At 35.0% G+C, this 23179-nt stretch overlaps 3 protein-coding genes across 6 annotated transcripts; all 3 read left to right on the top strand.

Moving 5' to 3' along the window:
* Positions 1 to 532: 532 nt before the first annotated feature.
* On the top strand, positions 533 to 2722 carry LOC120267043 (methylmalonyl-CoA epimerase, mitochondrial). Its single transcript, XM_039274720.1, has 4 exons — positions 533 to 1237; positions 1298 to 1513; positions 1590 to 1665; positions 2376 to 2722. Exons 1-4 carry the CDS (start codon positions 1154 to 1156, stop codon positions 2426 to 2428), a joined length of 429 nt encoding a protein of 142 aa, XP_039130654.1. The 5' UTR covers positions 533 to 1153; the 3' UTR covers positions 2429 to 2722.
* A 1844-nt stretch (positions 2723 to 4566) lies between these two features.
* On the top strand, positions 4567 to 5295 carry LOC120266556 (ferredoxin C 1, chloroplastic). The gene has a single exon (XM_039274196.1). The coding sequence runs from the start codon at positions 4624 to 4626 to the stop codon at positions 5065 to 5067; it is 444 nt and encodes a 147-aa protein (XP_039130130.1). The 5' UTR covers positions 4567 to 4623; the 3' UTR covers positions 5068 to 5295.
* A 2682-nt stretch (positions 5296 to 7977) lies between these two features.
* On the top strand, positions 7978 to 21646 carry LOC120267062. Of its 4 annotated transcripts, none has more exons than XM_039274746.1 (12): positions 7978 to 8202; positions 8368 to 11290; positions 11867 to 11996; positions 12127 to 12215; positions 13126 to 13364; positions 14062 to 14148; positions 14754 to 14853; positions 17432 to 17645; positions 17725 to 18810; positions 19142 to 19830; positions 21112 to 21243; positions 21332 to 21646. In XM_039274746.1, exons 2-10 carry the CDS (start codon positions 8906 to 8908, stop codon positions 19681 to 19683), a joined length of 4872 nt encoding a protein of 1623 aa, XP_039130680.1. In that variant the 5' UTR covers positions 7978 to 8202; positions 8368 to 8905; the 3' UTR covers positions 19684 to 19830; positions 21112 to 21243; positions 21332 to 21646. The 4 variants fall into 4 exon arrangements, with proteins under 4 accessions (XP_039130680.1, XP_039130679.1, XP_039130677.1 ...); XM_039274745.1 differs by having other exon boundaries at positions 8338 to 11290; XM_039274743.1 differs by having other exon boundaries at positions 8325 to 11290.
* Positions 21647 to 23179: the final 1533 nt, after the last annotated feature.

Raw genomic sequence — 23179 nt, 5'->3', positions numbered from 1 at the left:
AATCTTTTAGATGAAATCCAATTTATCCCTTCAGATTTTATGGTCATTCAACTAAGGAGTAATGTAATAATTCTTCTGATTTCAAGTCAAGGCTCAACATTATGGATTTCTTAGAGTTGTCCCAATACAAGTCAGAACAAGCAGGAGATGGTGCCATTACCTCTTGTTTGATTGGTTCATTAGCTCTTCCGGTGGCGGTGAGTTTCTAAATATGATATGCAACTTAGTTCACATTTTCGGATTTTCCACATGCTTATACTTCGTAATAATCTATTCATTTTCAAGTTTTGTTTTTATCATTTTGTCATTCTAAAGTTAAATGTTGTGCTTGTATTTATTACAATTTTCACTATAAACGAGCTCCAACATGAAACTGATAATTTAATTGTTGGGAGTTTGTCTTCATTCATTATGAAGTTGGGGTGAAGTTGTTGCTATAAACTTCACATGCTAATTTGTTTAGCTAGTCATAAACCAAACACAAGAAAAATAATTTGTTTTTGATTCTCTTCTTTTTAAAGTGATGTTCATTAGTTCCATCTTCTCGTATTGATTTGTCAGAAGCATATTCTATTTGACAATCTGCAGGGCTTCATCTGATCTGAGTATCCAGATTCAGATTATTGCGATTTATCTGACTGGAATAACTAAGGTTGTATTGGAGGAAAAGTAAAAAAAAAAACACTTTTATCCTTAGTTATTCTCAAAATTGTCTCCAGAATGATTAATAGATATTAATTGTTGACAACTGGGTTAATATGATCAATAATTTTATTACTCATGCGTTTATCATAAGCCTTCTTTTGGTTTTATTCCTATTTCATTTACTCTGTTTGGTTGTCTGTTATTTAATAACTTGGGATGACCAGGTGATTTGATTTCATTTTCAAGCTTGAGATGAATAGAGCTTGAGGACTTGGCTTCATTTAACCAATTATATATAATCAATAATAATAATATAATAATAATTGTAATCCAAAGAAGACCTGGTGCAATTTCTTATAAAGTGGGGGTTTTTTTGGTAAATTCAACGGATATATTCTATTCAAAATTATGCGTGGGATTAAATTATAGCAACAACACACATCATCGGACAAAGCAGCGTCCGCAACGAGCCATCGTCGTCCTCACCGAGCTCTCCTTCACCGCAATCATGGCGTTGGCCGAAGGCGTCCTCTTAAACCACATCGCCAGAGAGACCCCCGACGTGAAGCGCCTCGCCGCCTTCTACGAAGAGGTACTGTTTCCATCTTTTGTTCCTCTTCACATCAATATCACTAACTAACTTCCTTTTCAGGTCCTAGGGTTCCAGAGGGTCCAAACCCCCAATTTTGGTGGATTCGAGGTCGTCTGGCTCTCTCTCCCCCCTTCCTTCACCCTTCATCTCATCGAGCGTAATCCCCTCTCCGGATCGAGGTCGGAGCCGTTTGTTCGCGATCCGAAGGCCCTCCCGCGTGCTCACCATGTCTGCCTCTCTGTTTCCAACTTTGATTCCTTTGTCCAAGCTCTCAAGGTACTGACTGATATACCCACCTCCCCTCTCATGCTTCACAGTGAATGTTTATGAGGATTTTTTTTGGGGTTTTCAGGAGAAAGGGATTGAGACTTTTGAGAAGACACAGCCAGATGGGAAGACCAAGCAGGTCTTCTTCTTCGATCCTGATGGTAAATCAGCTTTGAAATTTTTTCTCTTTCTTCCGCTAAACCTTCAGATGCTTTCATGAATACAATTTAGTTATTGGAATTTTATTGTGCTCTGTATGCTATTTTTAGAGGAAATGGAGATGGAGTTTGATGAATTAATGAATTGAATTGATCTTAAAGTCTGAACAAGTCTGTAGTGAATTGAATTTCTTAAGAAAATACTATAAGCTCATTAGTTTCTCATCGGCAGCCAGGTTACTAGAGATGAGGAAATTTGACATTTTTGCATGTATCTAGGGAATTTTACTTTATTTGCCTTTGCTGTGGCCTTGTTCTGTATAACAAGCTCTGGGTAAAGGGCCTCATAGAGCTTTTATTTCTTTTTGTCTATCTGTGTGAAGTCTTGTGTTCAAGTTGTAATGCGCGTGGCTTATGTTGGTTTTCTTTTTCCAAAGTATACATCCTTTCTTAGGTTTACATATTTTCTTGTATGCTGTTTTTTTGTAACTGTCTGTATCATTTACCATTTTCATGAAGAGAAGTGTGGCATCTGTAATAGGACCAATTAACATGTAAAATAATCTCATAATATTAATAACAGACGCTTCACTATCTCTAGAATCACCTCCTTGATTGTAGCTCTTCTTTCCTAGGTAAGGCTACCCCGCCCTTCTCTCATGTTGAAAGATCAAAGTGAATTCTGATGTAAACTATATATTTGCCGTGAGCAGGCAATGGTTTGGAAGTTTCAAGTCGGGTGGACCCTAAGGAACGAGGATCTTGAAGAACCATATGTCGTGGAAGAATTGTACATAAATAAGCAAACAATGCATGGTACTTGGAATGCTTAAAAAGGTATATCTTCATGTGTTTTGCAGTACATATGAGCAATGTTGTGGATAATCCATCTTGAGTTTCTTCTTATTATCAGCTTAGCAACCTCCTCTTGTATGAATTTGCAAGTATTATGATTTCCTTCAAGTAGGAAATGTTCTCTGACAGCTCTGTTTCCATGCTATGAAAATGCCCCTTTTCATTATCTTACATTAAAACTGGAGCTATATATTTTTGTCATTCACCAATCGGCATACATTGTTATCATATGCAATGTGGCAATGCTTTGCATGGATGCTATAGAGGATTAGGATCTTTGTGCAAAAATTATTAGTCATGTTATTGAATGCTGAAAGCAGTAGGCTTTATTAAACTTGTAACTATCACATTCATAGAAGTTTATGCATGAATTACTACATTGAAAAAGCTGTAGATTATATAATATATGCCTAAGAAATAATTTAACTTCCTTTGTGTTTCTCATGCGTTACAACATGAGTTAACATTGAAATACTTTTTTTTTAAAACTTGGTTAATGAAGGAAAATAGCTCATATGGCACTTAGAAATAAAGAGGATTTACATTAGCTACTGGGTTTTCAGTTTCAAAATATCCATTTTTTTTCTTTTTTATATATCTTACACTGAAAAACCATGATATTACAGTAAACCAATTAATTAAAAAAAAAAACTCTAATACTTTTATTGTTTCATATCTTCATCCATGCCTATCCTTGCACAAAGGATGAACAGGTATATACATCCAACCCTGCTGAAAATATCATGTGTTTGGGATGACTACTATGAAGCTTTTGCATTTCATCTATGATGGAGGGTATGATAAACTAATATAAATCAAGTGTGAGTATTTTTTATTCATATCAAACTTGATTGGTAAAGTTACAAAAAACTATAATAGGATTAAAAGTGATGATATATTAGAGGAAACCTATTAACTATATACAGGCTCGAAAATAGATGGGGATATAAAATATATGTTTTTATATTGAAAAGAATGGTTATAATAAAAAAGAACTAAATTAAATTGATATCTATTTAACATCTCTAATTAGTTTAATAAAAGAAACATAAATTATAATATCATGAGTTTATTCTTGTTGTAGATTTTGTTCAGAGGAAAATATATGTTTTTTTCAAAGAAGTAGAATAACATGCTTTGATGGCAAATCAAATCGAGCACATATGAAGCATTTTTTATTATTAAAAAATAATAACAATTCTTTTTAATACCACACTAATAACTGCATTAACAGTAACCAGGTTTGCTGGTCTCTTTCTTATTTTAACATTATCAGGTCTCTTTCTTATTTTAATAAATGTTAAGAGTTTTTTCTTCTTCTTATTTTATTAAATATTAAAAGTTTTTTTTAATACCCGTTTGTCTAATCTCTTTCTTATTTTAATAAAAGTTAGAGTTTTTTTTTATATACTCATGAAAATTCAAATAATTTTATGTTTGCATCTTTTAATAAACCCAAATTCTTTTAATAAAACCAAATACTATGTCTACTGTTAAAATTCTATTTGTTTGCATATACACATCTCTACCAACATGCACTATTAAAGTATACTAAAGATTTTATAAATATAACCATCCTTACTCTATCTTTATACATGATGTATTATCTATAATAAAAAAACATTGGATTGAAAAGATTGAACTTATTAACAAGGGCGGGATCTTTTTCTTTCGACCTTGTTAAAAAGAGGTGTATTTTAACAACCAAAATTTAAAAATTAACCTAATTTTTGTATTTTATGTATATAAAAAAACATAATCAAACTTTAAGAGGCATATATGATATTTATTTTTATGGAGGTATATATGTAATTTGGTGAACATTATACATTGTATCCAGAGTAAAAAACTCAAAACTATTTGGTTATTATTTTACAAGTTATATATATAATAATATGATTTTACAAATGTTTAAACGCTAAAATCCAGTTTCACAACTTGAGTGAAAAATCAAATAATTTTTATCAAAAAATAATAATAATAATAATAATAATAATAATAATAATAATAATAAAAATAATAATTTTCCCAAAAGAGGTCCAACCCCAACATCCCAAAAAAACACAACCCCTTATCTTCTTCTATTTCGCTCCAACCGCACAAACAATGGCGACCAGCCTCGCCACCCTCCGCCCCTTCCCCACAACCTTCTCCTCCAAACCCTTTCCAATCCCACCAAATCTCCATCCCCTTCTCCGTCTTCCCCGCCGTCGGCCGCCGCGGATCCATCAGATCTCCGCCTATAAGGTCACCTTGGAGCACGAGGGCGCGACTCGGACGTTGGAGGTGGAGGAGGACGAGACGATCCTTGGGCGTGTTCTGGACGAGGGCCTGAATGTGCCCCATGACTGCAAGCTCGGGGTTTGCATGACCTGCCCTGCTCGCTTGCTTAGCGGCTCCGTCGATCAAAGTGAGGGCATGCTCAGCGATGACGTTGTGGAGCGTGGCTATGCCCTACTCTGTGTCTCTTATCCCCGCTCAGACTGCCACATTCGCACTATCCCTGAGGATGAGCTTCTTGACCTCCAACTCGCCACCGCCAATGACTGACCTCCTCTTCCTCCTCCTCTCTATCTATTGGTAATTTATACTTCTCTAGCTTAGCTTTAGCTCTATGTTTCAGCTGTTTATCTTGCTTTCTTATTTATATCTCTATGAAAAGGCTGAAATTTAGGTGCTTTTTTAGTTTATAATGTTGATTTTGTACTGTGGTGTTTTTTCAAATAATAGCTATGTGGAAATCCTGTGCATGATGTTGTTACTCTTTTGTGGATTCAATTATGATATCTCTTGTTGTTATTTTTATTTTTATTTTTATTTTTTATTCTTTGGTTTATTCAACTCAATCCATACATTGCATGTTGTTACTCTTTGTCAATTCAATTCAGATATTGCATGTTGTTAACTATTGTGGATTCAATTCATAAGGTAAAAGCTGTTTCCCTTTATGGATTCAATTACACAATATTGCATAAACTTTTACTCTTTGTAGATTTAATTTGGACATTGCATGCTGTTGTCTTTGGATTCAACTGTAAATGCTGTTACTTTTTATGGATTTAATTCAGACATTGCATGTTGTTACTTTTAATAGATTCAATTTCAACATTTTTACATGCTGTCGTTCTTTGTCAATTCAATTCAGACATATTTTTCCCCTGCTCAATTTGGTTTATGACTTAGACGGTACTCTCAAAATCTCCGTATAACTGCAATCAATCATGTACAAGTACTAGAGACTAGAGTTAATGTGCTCAATTTATGAGCGAGGTGGATTTTGAGTCTCTTTTGATCCTCAAGAAACTGGTTACACCATGAAAGGAAAAAAAATGAAATGGAAAAGTTCATTTGACCTTGCACATGCAATCAAATTCCGGCTTAGTTTTTATCGGAGTCAGAACATGATCATAAAGAAATTAAAAAAAGGATTGTTCAGAAACTTAAGAGCGATATCATACTTCAACATTTGTTGTGAACAATAAACAAACATTTAATGCATTGACTCTTTATATACAAATATTTCATCTTAAGCAGAACATGAGCATAAAGGGCATAACTTGTTCAGAAGCTGGAGAAAATCATCATATTGAAACATTTATGATATTTGCACTCTATGAATCAATCAGATTGAATTTGTTGAACGCTATGGCACTCTTGCCCAATAAAAACCTTGCCATGTCAGTTCACTTCTTACCTCCTTGAAAACCAAAATCTTTGACATGCAGTGTTTCCAGTAGCAGTGAAATGATTCCATGGCCATGCATTAGAATTACCTGAAATTCATATGGGATCAAATTCTGAACTTGAACATTAATTAATTAATAAGCATAAATCTAAGAAACACAGACAACATGGTGATGATATATGAATTCTGCTGCAATGAACTCAAAGTTGTTCCACAACCAAGAGTTCATGGCTTTTTCTATGACGCCAAACTTTGTACTTCATAACATTGACCTACATTGCACAAACGCCTAGCATTGCTTGCTTCCTATATATAGATCATATTTGGGCTTGTTTAGCATATTAGTTAAATATAAATTCATCGTTTTGAATTGCATTCATCCATTTGCAATGTGCATGCACTGATAAGGTTTTGTGTGTGATCTCGCCGGATTGTGTTCTCATTCTTAACATGAATTCAGTTTTCATTTTGTTGTCTATTTCTAATTTCGATTTGTTAATTAGATGCATGCACTTGCAACTTAACCCTAATGTTCACAATTGCACCATTCTGATATTATCCAACAAAGTAAAGAATCAAGTGAATTGATGTTTAGGGCATCAATACAAACCCTTACTGCTTTTTATTATAGTTTTAGAATGAAGAAAAGAAACTACATTCCTAGTGTTTTTGTTAACCATGACTTAAGTTTTTGTGTTCATTTTATTCACTGATATTACATTATTATTTTGTGCGACATTCCATCTACAGGATGCGAGTTGTATTTGAGGCAGAAGATCATATATTTTCAGGTGTATTAATTCTTTTCTATCAAAGCTAAATAGGAAGCTTTCATTTTTAATATAAGTGAAAAATAAAAAAAAATAAAAAAATTTCATTTTATTCAGTTATGCTAAAACGATATTTATTTTTCTTGACTCATTTTTATACATTGTTGTCAACAAAAAATCAAAGAAAAAGCAAAATTGAAGGTAGGACAGTTTTGTTTCTTTTTTTGGGTTTTAATTAACCTCTTTTTTTCATTTTGTTAAATCTTTGGAGGGAGTGTATTTAAAAATTCTATTTATTCATATATTAATAATGAGTATTACTTACATAATGAAAAGTTTATTTAGATATAAGACCTGGTGGTCTCTCTCATTATTAAAATCGCATTTTTACTACGAAATTGATTAATTTGACCTCATACGATACCATCACTGATTTATTTCCCGCCTTTAATTTGAAGTTGGTTGTGTATGTGGTCCAACGAAAGTAATAATGAATAAACTAATAAACCAATTTAATAAACAATTTTATCATTATAAATAATGAAAAGAAAAATGTCATCACTATATCACTTTATCAATTTGTTTTATTTTTCATTTTAGCTTTGAACCAACAAAAAAAAACTTGTGTTGCGTGTGTGTTGCGTGTGTTACTTGTGTGTATATATATATTACATAAATAATCATTGTTTACCCTTCCCCATAAATAAATGTCATACATTGTCATTTAATATGTTATTTAAGAAAATTAATTAACATAAACAAAACAGTATTTAACAAAAACCAAATTCTAGAGTTTTTTTTAAAGTAATTTTGTTGAAAAAGTTTTGAAAACATAAGAAAAAAAATAAAATAAAAAAAATGAGGGACCAGCAAAGAAGAAAAACTTCTGATTGGAGGAAACACAATAGAACAAACTGTTCCGCGTGTGAGCAGATCGCAATCCGTCACCTCCAACGCCTGCATAAAATCCTCGTGGAACCCTAGAAAAAAATTTTTAAAAAAAAAGAAGAAAAAGAAAAACGAAGAAAGAAAGAGAAAAGAAGGAATTTGGAGGGAAATTGAAAAGAAATTTCCAGCTATAAAACTTTCATCTTTGAGAGAAATAAGAGAAAAAAATCCTCAACTTCACATCAAATGTTGGAAACCCTCATCTCATCGCAGAGACCTTGCCCTCTTTTAACCCTAATTTTTATCACCGTGGATCGGATCGGAAGCGGTGAGGAGAAATAGGTGAGATTTCAATTCGATCTAGGGTGCTTGTTTTGTGCTTTTTGTTTTTGGGGTTGTTGAAGTGGTTGTGATTTGAAGGGGTTTTTTTCTTTTTCTTTGGGGTTGATTGTTTTGGATTGTAGTTTGTTGTTGTAGATTTTATGGTGATTTTGTTTGGAGGAGCAGGAGGGCGGATCTTGGATTCTTGGTTGGATTTCAATGGAGAAAGAGGGCAAATCAGTGGAGGTGAAGGAGAATGGCGTTGCGAAGAAGAGGGTTTGTTCTGCAGGGGCGGTGCGTCGGAGCTCGTCCGGCGGGGGGAATGTTTGCGAGCTGAAAGGAGGGGAGAAGAAAAGACGGTTGATTTTGAGCGATTCTGAGGATTCGGATGAGTTCTTGATTTCTCCGCGTTCTAAGTTTGCTTCTGGAGATTATCAGAATGGGAGCATGTCTGTGACTGGGAAGAAGGATAGCATGCAGCGATTGAAGCGTGGAGAAGTGAAGAGGGTTGTGGTTTCAGATGCTGGGAGGCGGATAGAAGCCGAGGCTGATTGTAGGGATAATGTTGAGTTGGGTTTGAAGAGGAAAAGATGCGGGGAAGGACCTTATGATGAAGTCAAGAGTAAGAAATTCGAGAAGAATTCTTTGAAATGTATGAAGAGAATTGCTGAGGGCAATGGCGTGGAGAAGATGCTAACAGGGTTCTGTGAAACATACAGATAACATGTCAAAGATCAACTGCAAACCAGCAGTCCCTCCTGATAAAGAATCTAATGGATTGAATGATCAGGGAATGCAATGTGAACCATTTAACAATAGCAAGTCTAGCAAGATAGAAGCTTCTGATGAACTGAAGATTGGTGGAAAGAGTACAATGGAATCTAAGGAGTTGGATTCAAACATGTCTGACAAGCCTGAAGTTGCTGATGGACAAAAGAAGAATGAGCTTGATGACAGAATAATTGAAGCTAAAGTGGCTTATGAATGTGGCAGCTTGGAAGCTGTGGATGGACTAAGGGATGGTACAGAGGAACGGAAAACTGAAGCTGAAAAGATTGACCTGAAAGAATCTAGCAAGACAGAAGCTGCTGATAGACAGAGTGATGATCCCGGGGATAATAGAATCACAGCTAAAATGGTTGATTCAGATGTGTCTATCAAGCTAGAAACTGCCGATAGTCCAAGAGATAATGCAGAAGTTGGGAATATTGAATCTGAGTATCTTATTCCAAACAAGTCTCACGAGACTGAAAGTGCTGACAAGGAGAGCGAGGTTATAATAGATGGGAGTGGTGAAGCTATAAAAGCTGATTTGAATATGTCTGGCAACTTACAGAAGAATAGTCCCTTGTCTGGGAGAAGTGAAGCTGAAAAACCTGTTTTGTTTGGGTCCAGCAAGTCTGAAGCTGCCAAGCTGGATAAATCTGTAGATAAGTCAACCAAAGCTAAAAAAAGCGGCTCCACTAAGTCCAGCAAGCTGGAACCTGCTGATAGGCGGAGGAATGTGTTCATGAAAGGTAAAGTTGGGTCCTTGGTATCTGATTCAAAGAATTTTAGCAAGCTGGAAGCTGAGAAAACTAGGTCTATACAACATTCAAGTCAGAGAACACTCAAGACAGGAAAAGGTGATACAACTCATCCTATCTGTGTAAAAAGAAAAGATCATAGCATTGTGAAAGATAAAAATGTCAAAATGCAAGGGAACTTTAATGTTTGGAAGAGTTTGCGAGGTAAGAAATCAGGTGGCCCTGGTAAGGGTCTGATTGTAAGGGCAAAAGAAGAGGAGGCTAGAAATAGCTTATGCTCTTCGTCTATTGCCAAACAGAATAAGATATTAAAGCAGCCTTCAGTCTCTGGAGAACGGAAAATCCTTATCAGATCAACATCCAGTAGAAATCAGTCAGCTACAAGAAAGAACTCGTCAGTTCAGAAATGCAGATCCTATGATGCTAAAGCAGATAGACTAATTCTATCTTCAAAAAGGAATCTCAAGGGCCTTGGTTCACCAGATGTGAAAGAACATATGACATCTAAAGTTGAGGGCAGGGCCAGTTCAAAAGCTCCACTCCTGGACAACCAGAATGCGGAGGCACCAAGTGCAGGTCGTGGGACTGCTCGTCAGAAACTCAGGGAGCAGATAAAAGGCATACTTTTGGATGCTGGTTGGAAAATTGATTTAAGACCTAGGAGGGGCAGAAATTATGAGGATAATGTATACATCTCTCCAGAAGGAAGAGGTTATTGGTCAATCACAAAGGCATATGCTATGTTTCAAGAAAAATTGCCTTCTGGACATGAAGCAAAACAGAAGGGTCTGCCTATCAAATTATTGAAGAAGTCTGGTGGAAGTGATCACAACCTTGAAGGGCCGAGCTCTCCAATCTCTATGAATATGTTAAGTATACTGAAGCGGAAGACCGCTAAACAACGAAGTAGGGAGGAGCTGGAAGAAACTCCATTGAAAGTTAGTGATCACAAGCGAAGGATAAAGGTGAAACAAACTACTGATGATATTGGAAGGAAGAAAAAGCTGAAGAGCTCTAATATTTCTAGCACAACAAACAGTGTTGCTCAGAAGCCACCTATTTTAGAAAGAAACAACAGCAATAAAAGAGGTTGTGCACTTTTGGTTCGTGGTGCCCACCAAGAAGCAGAATCTGACGACGATGATTATGTTCCTTATGTTTGGAAGCGGACTGTTCTCTCATGGCTGATAGATTTAGGAATTTTGCCTATAAATGGGATTGTAAAATATATGAACAAGAGGAGAACACGGGCGATTCTGGAGGGTCGAATTACAAGGGATGGCATTCACTGCAACTGCTGCAGTAAAATCCTTTCTGTATCAAAGTTTGAGCTTCATGCTGGTAGCAAACTGCAACAACCATATGAAAATATATATGTGGATAAATTAGAGATGTCCCTTCTGCAGTGCCTACTTGATGCATGGGAAAAGCAGGAGTCCTCTGAAAGACAGGGATTTTTCTCTGTTGATGTTGGAGGAGATGATCCAAATGATGATACCTGCGGTATATGTGGAGATGGTGGTGATCTAATCTGCTGTGATGGTTGTCCTTCAACTTTTCATCTGAACTGCTTAGGAATAAAGGTAAACCAAGGTCATCTTTTCTATCACGTTTGTTTTATCAGCTGATGTAAGGGATATTATAATGTGGTTTTTAATTTTTTTTGTTTTTAATTTATCCTTCTTTTAGATGATATTTCTGGGCTTAGTTTATCTATTTATTTGGCCTTTGATTAAGCAACATGAAAGGGAAGGATTTATGTAGTGGGCCCCAAATAGTTGGCCCTTGTTTTATTTATCCTTCTTTTCTTGTTCATGCTAGTTTAATTTAGTGTAGTGCAAATAAGATGCAAATTAAGTACTCAAGGAGTTTGCTACTACTTTAGACAATTTGTGAGGCATGCATAAAAAATTGAACTTCTGTAACAAGATAGCAATGGGGGATGAGATAGAATGCTGCAAGATAAAATTAAAAAGAGTATAAACTCGATACAGTTTCTTTGTTCACCCTTAAATTCCCTTGACCCAATTAATTGGACCATGTCATGAGTTTTGCTTCTTCAGATGAATGCGGTTGACTTTTAACCCAACTTTACTCCTCACATCTTAGGCACAATATGTTCCCCCACAACATTAGTTTTCTAAATTTTCTCTTTGCAGGTGCTGCCTCCTGGTGACTGGCATTGTTCTAATTGTTCGTGCAAATTCTGTTGGGTAGCTTCAGGTTCCTGTCCTCGTGGAAGTGGTCAAACAGCTCAATTGCTTTGTTGTTCTTTGTGTGAAGAAAAATGTATTGATTCATCCGAAGATATCATTACTCATCTATACTAATTTACTCATTCTTTTTTTTTCTTCAATACATGTCTAATCGTATGCATGTAATGGACATGATAAAATTTCGCTGGTCATTCAATTTGTAGATCACAAGACTTGTGTTCCTGAGGTCTATGCTCTCCGCAGAGTTTCAAATAATGCGCCCACGTCATTCTGTGGGAGGAGTTGTGGAGAGGTAGTAATTCTGACAGTTTTAGAATCTCAAATATTTTTCCAGAATTTGTTTATTGTATGAATGCACTAAATATGAAGTAACCTGCACTTAGTCTTAGACATTATGGGCTCAATCTATTCTAATTTCTCTAATATTTAGGTGTTAGTATTAACATGTGAATCTGAATTAGCTTATTCTAAGATTTTCATTGATTCACAAGATATACCTTTTACATATTTCATAAATTGTGCATGGTTGTTATATGCTGCAAACTGTCATGCCAGGCTATGCAAATATTTTTACTACAAATGTTTGTGGAAACTTTCTCCAATATTCCTCTTCTTCTTACTTTCTTTCTTTCTTTTTTTCTTTTTTATGTTTGAACTTATGAAGATTATCTGTTGCTCTAATGTGCATTTGCCCTTATATATTTCATGTTCCATGTGTATAATATGAATTTATGTTCATACTTTAATCACTGCTACTTGTTAGTGCTCTTCTAGTAAAGCAGATGTTCCAGTGCATGAAGTTCAATTCTACAAGTTAAAGAATATTGTTTTTGTTTTTAATTTTCCATTTATCTGTAGTTTTTACAAACCTTTATTTCAAACTGCTTGTTAAGGTTCTGTATATTTATCAATTTTCAGTTCTGTATTTGTAACCTTCTTAATTTCCTACGTGGGGGTCTGCTTTCTGTTTTAATTCAACTCGGCAGCACAAAATTATGAATATTATTTTTGATGGCATGTTCTGAAATTATGTTGCAAGTTGTGATTTGAATTTAGAATTAGCACAATAGTACAAGTTTTAATTTATGATGGTTCGTGTGCTTTGAACTATGTTGTAATAGGAAGTCCGCCTGTTAATTTCTTTTTCCTGCTACTAGAAGCTTTCTCTGTTAGCTATTTTAATGGTTGACTTGTTATTGCAGGTCTTTAAGGGGTTACATAAACTTATTGGGGCTAAGAATGATTTAGAAGCTGGATTTTCATGGAGTGTTCTGTGTCGTTTTGATGAAGATTCACCAAAGCATCATTTTGAGCTACCTCGCAAGGCTGAATGCAATTCCAAGATTGCTGTTGCGCTGGCAGTCATGGACGAATGCTTTCTGCCTATTACTGATGAAAGGAGTGGCATCAACCTGATCCATAATGTTGTCTATAACTGTGGGTAAGTAGCTGTTACTTTCTTGCATGATGAGACTATTTGTTTATTGATGAATGATGACAGCTGCTTAGTTATTTCTGAGCAACCTATTGTTTTGTACTATTCTTTGTCAATGAAATTTATACTTGTTTGACCGCGTATTATGTGCTTGTCCTTAAAGAGAACATTTGTAGCTTAATTTGACCTGTAACAGACCTTAATATTATGCAATTGACCTATATCACATGTTGATTTGGTGACTACATGTATCATTTATTTACCCAATTGGACTAGTCTTTTTGTGCTGTGACAAAATTTACTTTTCTAACTCTTTAACACAAATGCGTAGTCTAGATCTTGCACTATTTAATGGGATATTTGGAGCAATTGAATTGAATATTTATAGAATTCTTTGCAAGGGATCCTAATGCTTTCATCTAGTGCTTCAAACTGAATAAAATATTTACTCGTGCGCTTCAGGGGTACCCATACTTTGTGTAATGTTCGGAAATCTAGGTTTTGTTTAGAAAAGTTTCAGTAGTAGGAAGCTACATTAGCTCATAACTTTTCCTGTGTGCATTTTCATATCTATGGCTGCATGACATTGATCTCCTTAGAGTTTCATTGTGATTCTGTAGAAACAAAGCCTCAGACATCTTATGATTTTTCTTCTAAGAGTTTGATTAATGAATCTCACATGATAGCATTTTGATTCTGTCAGATCAAATTTCAGCCGGCTTAACTACAGTGGGTTTTATACTTTTGTTTTGGAGCGTGGCGATGAGATCATTTCTGTAGCATCCATCAGGTATGTCTATTGGATAATTCGTCATATGGGATTTCCTTTCTTGTAAAGCAATGATTAAATTCAAGCCTTGATCACTATGATGAATGGCCTGAATAGAATACCCCACTCCTATCCTAGGTAGACTTTATGTAAAGTGTACTCAGTATGAAAATTGAGACCCTTTATGAGTCAATGCAACCATTCATTTTTATCTTGATTCCTTGCAATGTATTTGTAGTTACCACGCTGAGGAAGTAAAGACAAGATGCACACTTCTACTATGCTTATAAAAAAAAATAATAATTAAAAACAAAGGTTTTGCTTCAGTTGCTTTCAGGGAGAAGTAATCTGTTCAATTCTTTTACTTCTTTTATCGAGGGACTTCTTTTTTTCTCAGCTAAACACATCTATTCACTAAAAAGATTATATTTCTGGAGAAATCAAAATGATATGGAGATGATATTTATTGTGTGTTTAGAACAATTGTATTAATTCCTTGTGTATTTCGATATGAAACTTTTGTATATCATTTCTTGCAAGAGGAATAAATATCTTCATGAAATTAATTTGTTATGATTTTGCCGAATTTAATGATTCTGAACCTAACTTTCTCCTTCATCAAGCAGGATTCATGGAACCAGGTTGGCTGAGATGCCATTCATTGGGACACGGAACATGTATAGGCGCCAAGGAATGTGTCGCCGGCTACTAACTGGGATTGAAGTGGTAAGCTATATGTGTATACATATAAATGTGTGTATAGATGTTTAGATCTTGTGGGAGTGATGTGAATAATCTTGGAAACTCACAATTTAACACTATAACCAAATTTGTATGTGGCTGTACATATTGTTTCCAATCTTTATCCCTTGTCTAAAAGTTAGTAAATGTGATCCATTCTGCTATTATGTGCTTATTATTTTTTCCTGTATATATTTTCTGTGTGCCTGAACTCTCTGGTTGCCCATTTTGTCATAGTATTCTACTTTGATAATTAAATTAGCCTATGCCAATAATATCAAGGTAGTTTGATATTGATTTATTAAATGTGTCTTATTTAGTATCCTCCCAGTGTTGTGCAAGGCAGCCCTGTAGGCAACCAGGTGTTTTAGAGCATGTGTATGCCTTGCCATGAACTTGTTGATCATTGAGCTATCAATCAGCTTCCTAGATGGCTATGTGGAGGCTGATTAACGGATCATTGCTTGCATAGTGCTATAAACACAAGCTATCAGTTAGTTCAATATCTCAGGTTGGCCCAATGTGACATAATTCGGAAGCAACTCAATCTAATTTAATTCCAATCCTTTATTGAAAAATCCAAAAACCATTATACATAGCAAGCATTACAAACTTGCAAAACAAATACAAATTTGATAACAGAAGTAAAACAAGTACCTAGCAATGCGACTCACAAGGTCACTTGTTTAAATAAAAGAATGAAACATGTGTGCACTTCTATTCATGATTTGCTAATTTTGAATTGCGTATTATATTTTTGCGTCATTGCTTACCTTCAATTAATAATTTATGTAAATAAGTGTTTACTATATTTTTAGAAATTCAAATATATTATTGTTAGCTTTATTGCTTCCTTGTATTTTCTATAGCTATCTCTGCCTTGGATCACTAGGCAGTCCACTGGACAGGTAAGTAGTTGGAATCTTATCGTCTAGGCGTGATTTAACTATACTAACAACCTTGCATCCTCCAATCAACCTTTTGGCTTTAATGGGCTTTACATTATGAAGTCTTCTGAGTTTTCTGTTTGTGTATAATATTTGTGTCCATCAACCATCTTATAATTTTTTTTCTCTATTTCCATCTGTTAATGGTCAGTTCACTTACTTCAAGGTAATATATTTCAAAATACAAACGTTGCAGGTATATATGAAAAGAGATACTTTATGCAGATGTGTGTGAATTTTAAGATTTTACAGTGGTATATATGTCTTATGCAATGTCTTATTTTGTCTTCTGAACTAGCTGCTATAGATCCTTGTCGATGCAGACACTAATGTGTTGTGTATAATGATATTGGTGCTGTGTGCCTGTTAAAGGTTGGCTTGCATAACTAGTACCTTCTGATGGTTGACATTCTTTTTTTTTTTTCGAGTTCTTGCTATGGAGCTCATTGTCTATTTTTGGGAAGCTAAACAATGTCTTTATATGAGCAACTTATTGGTGCCGGTATGCATAAGATGATGCCTTGGTGATTGCCTATTGTTGTGTATTATGAGGATTTAGAAATTTGATTGTTTGCAAACCTCTGCTGGCAGGAGCCTTTTGCATTGGCTGTTTGGTTATATTTAAAATTTAATCATCCAAGTAACTTAAAATTCTCATCATCTACATTTTTCTACTCTAATTTCCAAAATTTGAAGTTTGAACCAACACACCTCTTTAAATTGGTAAGATTGTATATTTTGACATTTGTCGTGGGTTCTAGTATTCCGCTGAATCCTGCAAATGCTACCTTGCTCATCAGTTAATAATTTCAGGGCACCAGGATTTTGCAAATGGTTTTAGTCATGGTTCATTTTCTTTTCCACAGGAAGCAGTGTTCTAGGTAGCACTCCTTGATACGGTGTTTGCTTGGGAGATATCTTGGAATTACTTGGGTTATCCAGCCAAACAGAATCAGTCTTTTTTAATAGAAATAATTATTCTCACACTGTTTGATTAATTAGACTGATATAGCTATTAATTAACATTAATCAGTATAACAATAAATAGGACTAATTCATCTTGAAGTTTTTTGTCTGATACAAATTCAAAATCCAAAATTTTTAATGTGATTTATCCCAACTTATTCCAACCACAACACAATGTGGGATTTTTCCCTTTCCCCACATCATAGATGTTCTTTTTGTCCATATCAAGAGCAAGCCAGAGGATTCAACACAGATGACAAACATAGTTGTTGGAATAGTATGTGTGCTAAGGAATGGTGGAGAAAGCATGAACATGTATTATGTTCTATTTAAGTAACATGATATTAATAAATTTATTTTGTTTGAGTCTTATGTTAACGTCATGGAACTCATTAGCGCCTTGCTCTAATCATTACATCTAGCTCTCATTTATTGTATGTGACTTTCCTTCTAGAACTAATGCACATTTTCTGAAATCTTAAAGCATATTGGCCTCATTTAACTGTTATTCGTTGCTAAAAATGTTACCAATGTCTTACTGTTTCTCTGTTGTTATTAGTTGCTAAAAGTACTGATTTCCTACTGTTTCTTTGTTGTTATTACATTATTCTTCAATGCCTCCTTTTCAATTATTTACTTGTCATTTACAGGCTCTTTCATCCCTCAATATTGAAAAACTAATAATCCCTGCTATATCTGAATTGACGGAGACCTGGACAACTGTATTTGGATTCAAGCCTCTTGATACTTCACAAAGGCAAGAAGTTAGATATGTAAATATGTTGGTTTTCCCAGGCACAGGGCTATTACAGAAGGCATTACTCTCAACAAATTCAACTGAACATCCTACTATAGCTACTGAAGGTGAATTAGACTTAAATGTTTCTAAATTTATTTCCTTCTGTTTATGGGCTAAATTTGTCTTTTCTGTTTTTGTTTGAAGTTGACAAAGTTGAACATCTAAGTAAGGACAATTGTAAGCTAGATTTAGCAAAAGGATCTCCCCAGGTCTCCTCTGGGGACTGTAAGAGCAAGGTTGATGACACAGAACCTAATGGTGCCACTTTTGTTGATTCTGGGAACTCCCCTTCTGAAGTGTCACTTTTATCTTATAACGATTCACATGGATCTCAATTGAAAGCTCACAAGTTCATGGAGAAGGCCTCAGATACAGATTTGAGTCTTAAGACTGAGGGAGTTTATCATGATGGCACTGTGAATGGTAATGACAAGGTGGACAATGCAGGTGCTGGTTTCAAGTTGGATGTACATGCTGCTGCTGAGGTTGCTGCACAGCATATGCCCAATGCTAAATTCTCATCTTCAGATGCTTCTGGTTCTAATTTACAAGATCGTAATGAAAGTAATCTACATGTTCCTGTATCTTCTCAAGTGTCAAGCACTGATGGTGCTCATCTAGATAGATGTGAGGTAGCTAACTTATCACATTCATCACTGCATGAACAGCAGGGCAGCAAAATTATTCCTGAAACTGATTTCCAGAACTTAAGTGGGATGTCTTCTCTGGTCAATGAACCTTATGCATCTCCAGTAGATTCAAAGTCTTGTGCTGATAAAGATATGAAAACTGATGCAAATATAGGGAAAGCTAAACTTGTTTCTGAATCCCATATAAACAATATAATTGCTGGGCAAGATACTTCTGAGGCTAATAGAGGGCTGAATGTTGCTTCTGGAAAAGAGAGTGATGTTTCTCTCAGTGGTGTTGCATCGGATTTTGATGTTGTCACTGAGAAACCATCCACCTTTTTCCATGCCCCTGAAGCATCTGTCAATACATTTATCCAGCAGGATCCTGAGTTGACTAAAGTACTAGAATGTCATATTCCTACCAGATATAATTGCAATAATCCAGACTCAATCAATATTTTGTCTCCTCCCAAGCAGAATGGCACTTCTAATGGAGTTGTACTACTTCAAAATAAAGTACCAAATGGTCACAGTCCTGTTGAGCAAGATCCTGATGCTGTGAGCAAAAGTTTTGGACAAAATACTCCAGGCCTGGTTGGTGAGTTTTGTGAAGTTGTTTCTGAGTTCTTTGTCTTTCCTTTTTCTGATGTTAGGATTATTGGTTACTGAATGAATTGCCTAATTTATCTAATGGAACTTATTTGTATTAGTGCTTGTTAGGATTTTTTGTTACCAAGTGAATTGCTGAATTTATCTGGCTCAAACTGTTTCTTTTTTTTGTTATTCATTAATGTTATTAGTTACCATGTGAATTGCCTAATTTATCTTAATGCATCTTACCTTTTTTGGCATTTGTTAATATTATTAGTTACTAAGTGAATTACCTAATTTACCTAAATGCATCTCTTAGTTTTTAGCACTTGTTCCAGGTAATGACAATCTAGATTTGGTGGCCAAGCTTCCTTCTATGTTTGTCTCTGAAGTATCTGCCCTCGGAGAAGGTGCTACACCTGATGTTTCTTCTGCACCTGATCTTGCCACTTCTGAGTCTTCTGCACACCTTGCAACCATGGTTCGCAATGCTATAGATGTTGCATCTGATTGCATGGTTCGGCGTGAGACAGAAACTGCAGATGAGGCAAACACTAATGTTGCTGTTCAACCCAATGGTCCTAGTTATGATTTTGGCAAAAGGGAAGTTGATACTAATTTTTCACTTGTAAAACTTGCCAATGAATGTGGCAGTTCTGCCCAATCTAGTTTGGGAATGATTTCTGTGCCTGCCAGTGATTCCAGTGAAGCAATTATTCAACAACACGAGAGTGAATTACCCAAGGTCGTCCACCATGCACCTGCATCTGGTGTTGCTGGTCCCTTAGCTGATGGAACTAATAACAGTGAGATGCACAAGGTGGTTGACAGATGCAGGCAGGCTGTTTGTCTTGTTGATAGTACTGAATCTGCTGATTAGCATTTTTCTTGGGGTTCTCTTTTTTTCTGTAAATTCTTTCTGCTCAATTTTGAAAGTGTAAGCATACTGCTGAAGGGTTTGGTGAGAGAGGAGTAGAGGACAGGATATGAACTAGGAGATCTTTTCATGATTTAGACTGATGATGAGGTAAGTGTCCCTGTAAAGGTATTTTCTTCTTTTAACTATAAGCATGAGTCGCATGACTAGTTTTTGCCATTTTGAGGTGAACATGGGATTTATCATCACAATCATGTTGCTAGGACTTTTAATTTGACAGGCATGGTTGATATTGGTTACTACTATTTAGGTCGGAGTTAACTTCTCCCGTTTGCCCATGCATATAAAACTTGAACTGAGTAGCTGCATTTGTCGCTAGGACCTTATGTTTGAATGGTATTGTGCCTTGACTGTATGAGGATGAAATCTGGAATTCTTTAGTGAACAATTTGAGAAAGAGTTAATTTTTAGTTAGGCATAGGAAAAGAGAAATTTTTTTTTTTTTTCGGAAAAGGTGGATAAACCATGTTGAGATTAATTGGTAATAGAAGATAAACCACTTCTTTTTTTTTTTCTGAAATGAGTTATTGCATAAGCCTTTTACTATTATTTATTGGCACATTAATGTGGTGTTAATGTTTTGGAGCCTCATTATTCACTCTAGACACTCATTAGACCCCTTAATATTTTGAGTTATGTTTGACATGACTCTGCTGACATAATGATAATGTTGTATTGGCCAAATTGATTGTGGAGGAGCCACACCAAATTAGTGTAATGCCATCAAAGGTGATTTTTATTCTGCAACATCATTGCAGTACCATGTTAAGGCAGACGTTGTGCTCTTTAAAAGTTTGACTTAGAAAACATTATGGAGTTAATTTATAATTGATACATGTGTTACGAGTTTTCAGTTTCTCCCGAGCGAGAATAAAGTGTTTAAGTACAGACCTATCTACTCATGCCAAGTTTACTGGTTGATTTGTAACTATAGTATGTTTCTTTTGTCTCTGATGAATGCTGCAGAGTATACCATATGTGGAAATATGTTCCCTTCAGCAGTTCCCTTGCTCAATAAATTATTACCAGCACATGATAGTTACTGTGAATCTTTAACCTTAAGTTGTTATAAAGCTCCTAGTTTAGGCGTTTTTACCCTTGTACTTTTTCGCATACTGCACATAGTAGTTCCTTTATATTGCAGATTGAACCTATGATTGAAGTTAGTTATGTTAGTAGACCAGTACCATTGGATTATATTTTTCTGTATCGTCATGCATTTGCTAATTGACTACGATATAATTGTATTTGTTCCCTTGTGCTCTATCTGAAATCAAATCAAATTCAGCTATCTGTAGCTTGAACTGACTAGTGATCTTTTTTGCCATGGATAGATTGCTGATTTAGACTCTTCATTCACCTTATTTCTAGGAATTTGATGGGGGATCAAACTCATGCTTGACCTAAAGCATTTACATTTCCTTGTCAAATTCTGATCTATCAAGCACTTCGCAATCGAGCAGCTAATCAAGTTGCAGGGCAAGATCCTTCTTTCATGCGAAGGTGTGATACTGTTAACAGCCCCTTCTAATCACGCACATTCTTATCCATGATCATGTATAATAATCACTTCAAATAAATGCTTGTACAGGTGCACAGTTTTGTTTTGAAGGCAAAGCATGGAAGGTCCAGAAGTCTGCCCACTGCTTGCCCTTCCCAAATTGTACATATCTGTTTTTCTCTAAATGTAGAGGCATGGTTTAACATCAATCAATCAATCATACAGGGATAAGTATATTAAGCAGCTTTGTTGTGAAAGCTTGTCTGTGGATATCAATTCTAACTTGTGGGTGAAATAGTCATTTTTTGATTAAATGCCATTAGAGTTGATGGCAGTGCTTCATTTTTTATTTTTTATTTTTGCCTTTATTGCTGCTAAAGTTACAATTTGATGCCCCATTTGATATATAGATATATGTAAATTAATTTCAGTGTTTAGTTGAGTTTCTTTTTTGGTGCTTTATTTATATATAATATTTTCATGCATGCCTGAGTTGTGGAGTTGGTTCATTGAATAGTTATTTTTCGACGGTGCTTTCAAGTTAAAATGCCACAGGAACAGACTGCAGAAGTTTGGAAAGTTGTCTGATATCTAGATTTCAACTGATTTCTGTATTCTGTAGGGGTTTGAGTTGCTTGATATATGCATCACTAGAAACTGTAAGAGCTAGATATGGAAAATACCATAGTGTTGAGGTTGAATTTAAACTCCATTTTTTTGGTGTTTCTTTTCTTTGATTTCATGCTTTTACAGTCAGTCTCTTGTGCAAAATATTTGGTAGGTGTGAAATATAGTCTTAGTTTTGGAATAATCTCAGTCCAAGTTTCAAAATAAAGATATGTATGATTTTTTAAATCATTCAAGTCTCAGAGAGAATCTAATGAGCAGAATAATTGCATCTGTGGGTGCTTGATGATACAACAAAGGAGCTTCTTTTCATTGAAGTGCAATGTGATGCTTCTTCCATGATGCATGCAATTCATCAATGCAAGTGGAAATCAAAGCCATTGAGAAAAATAAAGAGCGAGGTTGATTGTGTGTATGGTGTGGTGGAATCCTACTGCAAGACCTCATTAAAAGTAATGTGCAAGTTGTTGATAAAAAGAGATGGAAATGCACTCTTCCAAATGCTTTGGAACACAAGAATACAATTCCATTTTGAGTCCCACCACCACCACCACCACCACCGCCTCTCTAATTTGGAGACGTCGATGCATTGGTAGTTTAATGAACTCCTAAAAATTTAGAACAGCAATAACACTATATAATATTTTTATAATATTATACAGTATCGACAATCTTCTCCATTCTGCATTAGTTTACTAAATAATTTTTTTTTTAATGTTAAGAACATGTGCCATCTTCGTATCCCAATTATTGGTGGAGCTTTCAAATCTCCTCGTCCTCGTGCTCAGTGATTTGTTCACTTTTGTTTAAAAAATAAAATAAAATAAAACAAAATGTTAAAATTTTATTAGGTGAGATAAAAGATCATGTGATTCATGTGATGATTATATATATATATATATATATATGAATTATTATCAACATGTCGATTATTTTATAAATGAAAATCATGAGTAGTTGCGTGACAAACGGGGAACTTTTACAATATATATATTATCCAACTTTTTAATTTTGTATTTTAGAAATATTAATATGCAAAATAATTTAAATGACTTTAATAATCCAGTCAATCTTTTAATGATATATTTTTTTCTTTCGGAAGAATTCTAATAATAATTTACTAACAAAGTTTATTAATATTTACATAAAGTACTTTTTAAATGGGGAAGAAAGCCGAATAAATAAAAATGGAAATAACATTTTTAGTGAAAAGCACTTCATATTCTATATGATGGATTTTTAGCAACATGTTAAATCTTAATTTTGGAGATATCTTTGAACTAAGCATCTTGTCTTAAAATTTATGGGCCC

Source organism: Dioscorea cayenensis, chromosome 8, assembly GCF_009730915.1.
Source record: "Dioscorea cayenensis subsp. rotundata cultivar TDr96_F1 chromosome 8, TDr96_F1_v2_PseudoChromosome.rev07_lg8_w22 25.fasta, whole genome shotgun sequence".
Classification (NCBI taxonomy): domain Eukaryota; kingdom Viridiplantae; phylum Streptophyta; class Magnoliopsida; order Dioscoreales; family Dioscoreaceae; genus Dioscorea; species Dioscorea cayenensis.
The sequence above is the reverse complement of the archived record's forward strand: the minus strand, read 5'-3'. Positions and strand labels throughout refer to the sequence as shown.

Coding starts and splice junctions, on each gene's coding strand:
- LOC120267043 (XM_039274720.1), top strand. CDS start 1,154: ATGGCGTTGGCCGAAGGCGTCCTCTTAAACCACATCGCCAGAGAGACC. Junction 1,514..1,589: donor CCTTTGTCCAAGCTCTCAAG/GTACTGACTGAT, acceptor TGGGGTTTTCAG/GAGAAAGGGATTGAGACTTT. Junction 1,666..2,375: donor CTTCTTCTTCGATCCTGATG/GTAAATCAGCTT, acceptor TGCCGTGAGCAG/GCAATGGTTTGGAAGTTTCA.
- LOC120266556 (XM_039274196.1), top strand. CDS start 4,624: ATGGCGACCAGCCTCGCCACCCTCCGCCCCTTCCCCACAACCTTCTCC.
- LOC120267062 (XM_039274746.1), top strand. CDS start 8,906: ATGTCAAAGATCAACTGCAAACCAGCAGTCCCTCCTGATAAAGAATCT. Junction 12,216..13,125: donor GTGGGAGGAGTTGTGGAGAG/GTAGTAATTCTG, acceptor TTGTTATTGCAG/GTCTTTAAGGGGTTACATAA. Junction 14,854..17,431: donor TACTAACTGGGATTGAAGTG/GTAAGCTATATG, acceptor TGTCATTTACAG/GCTCTTTCATCCCTCAATAT.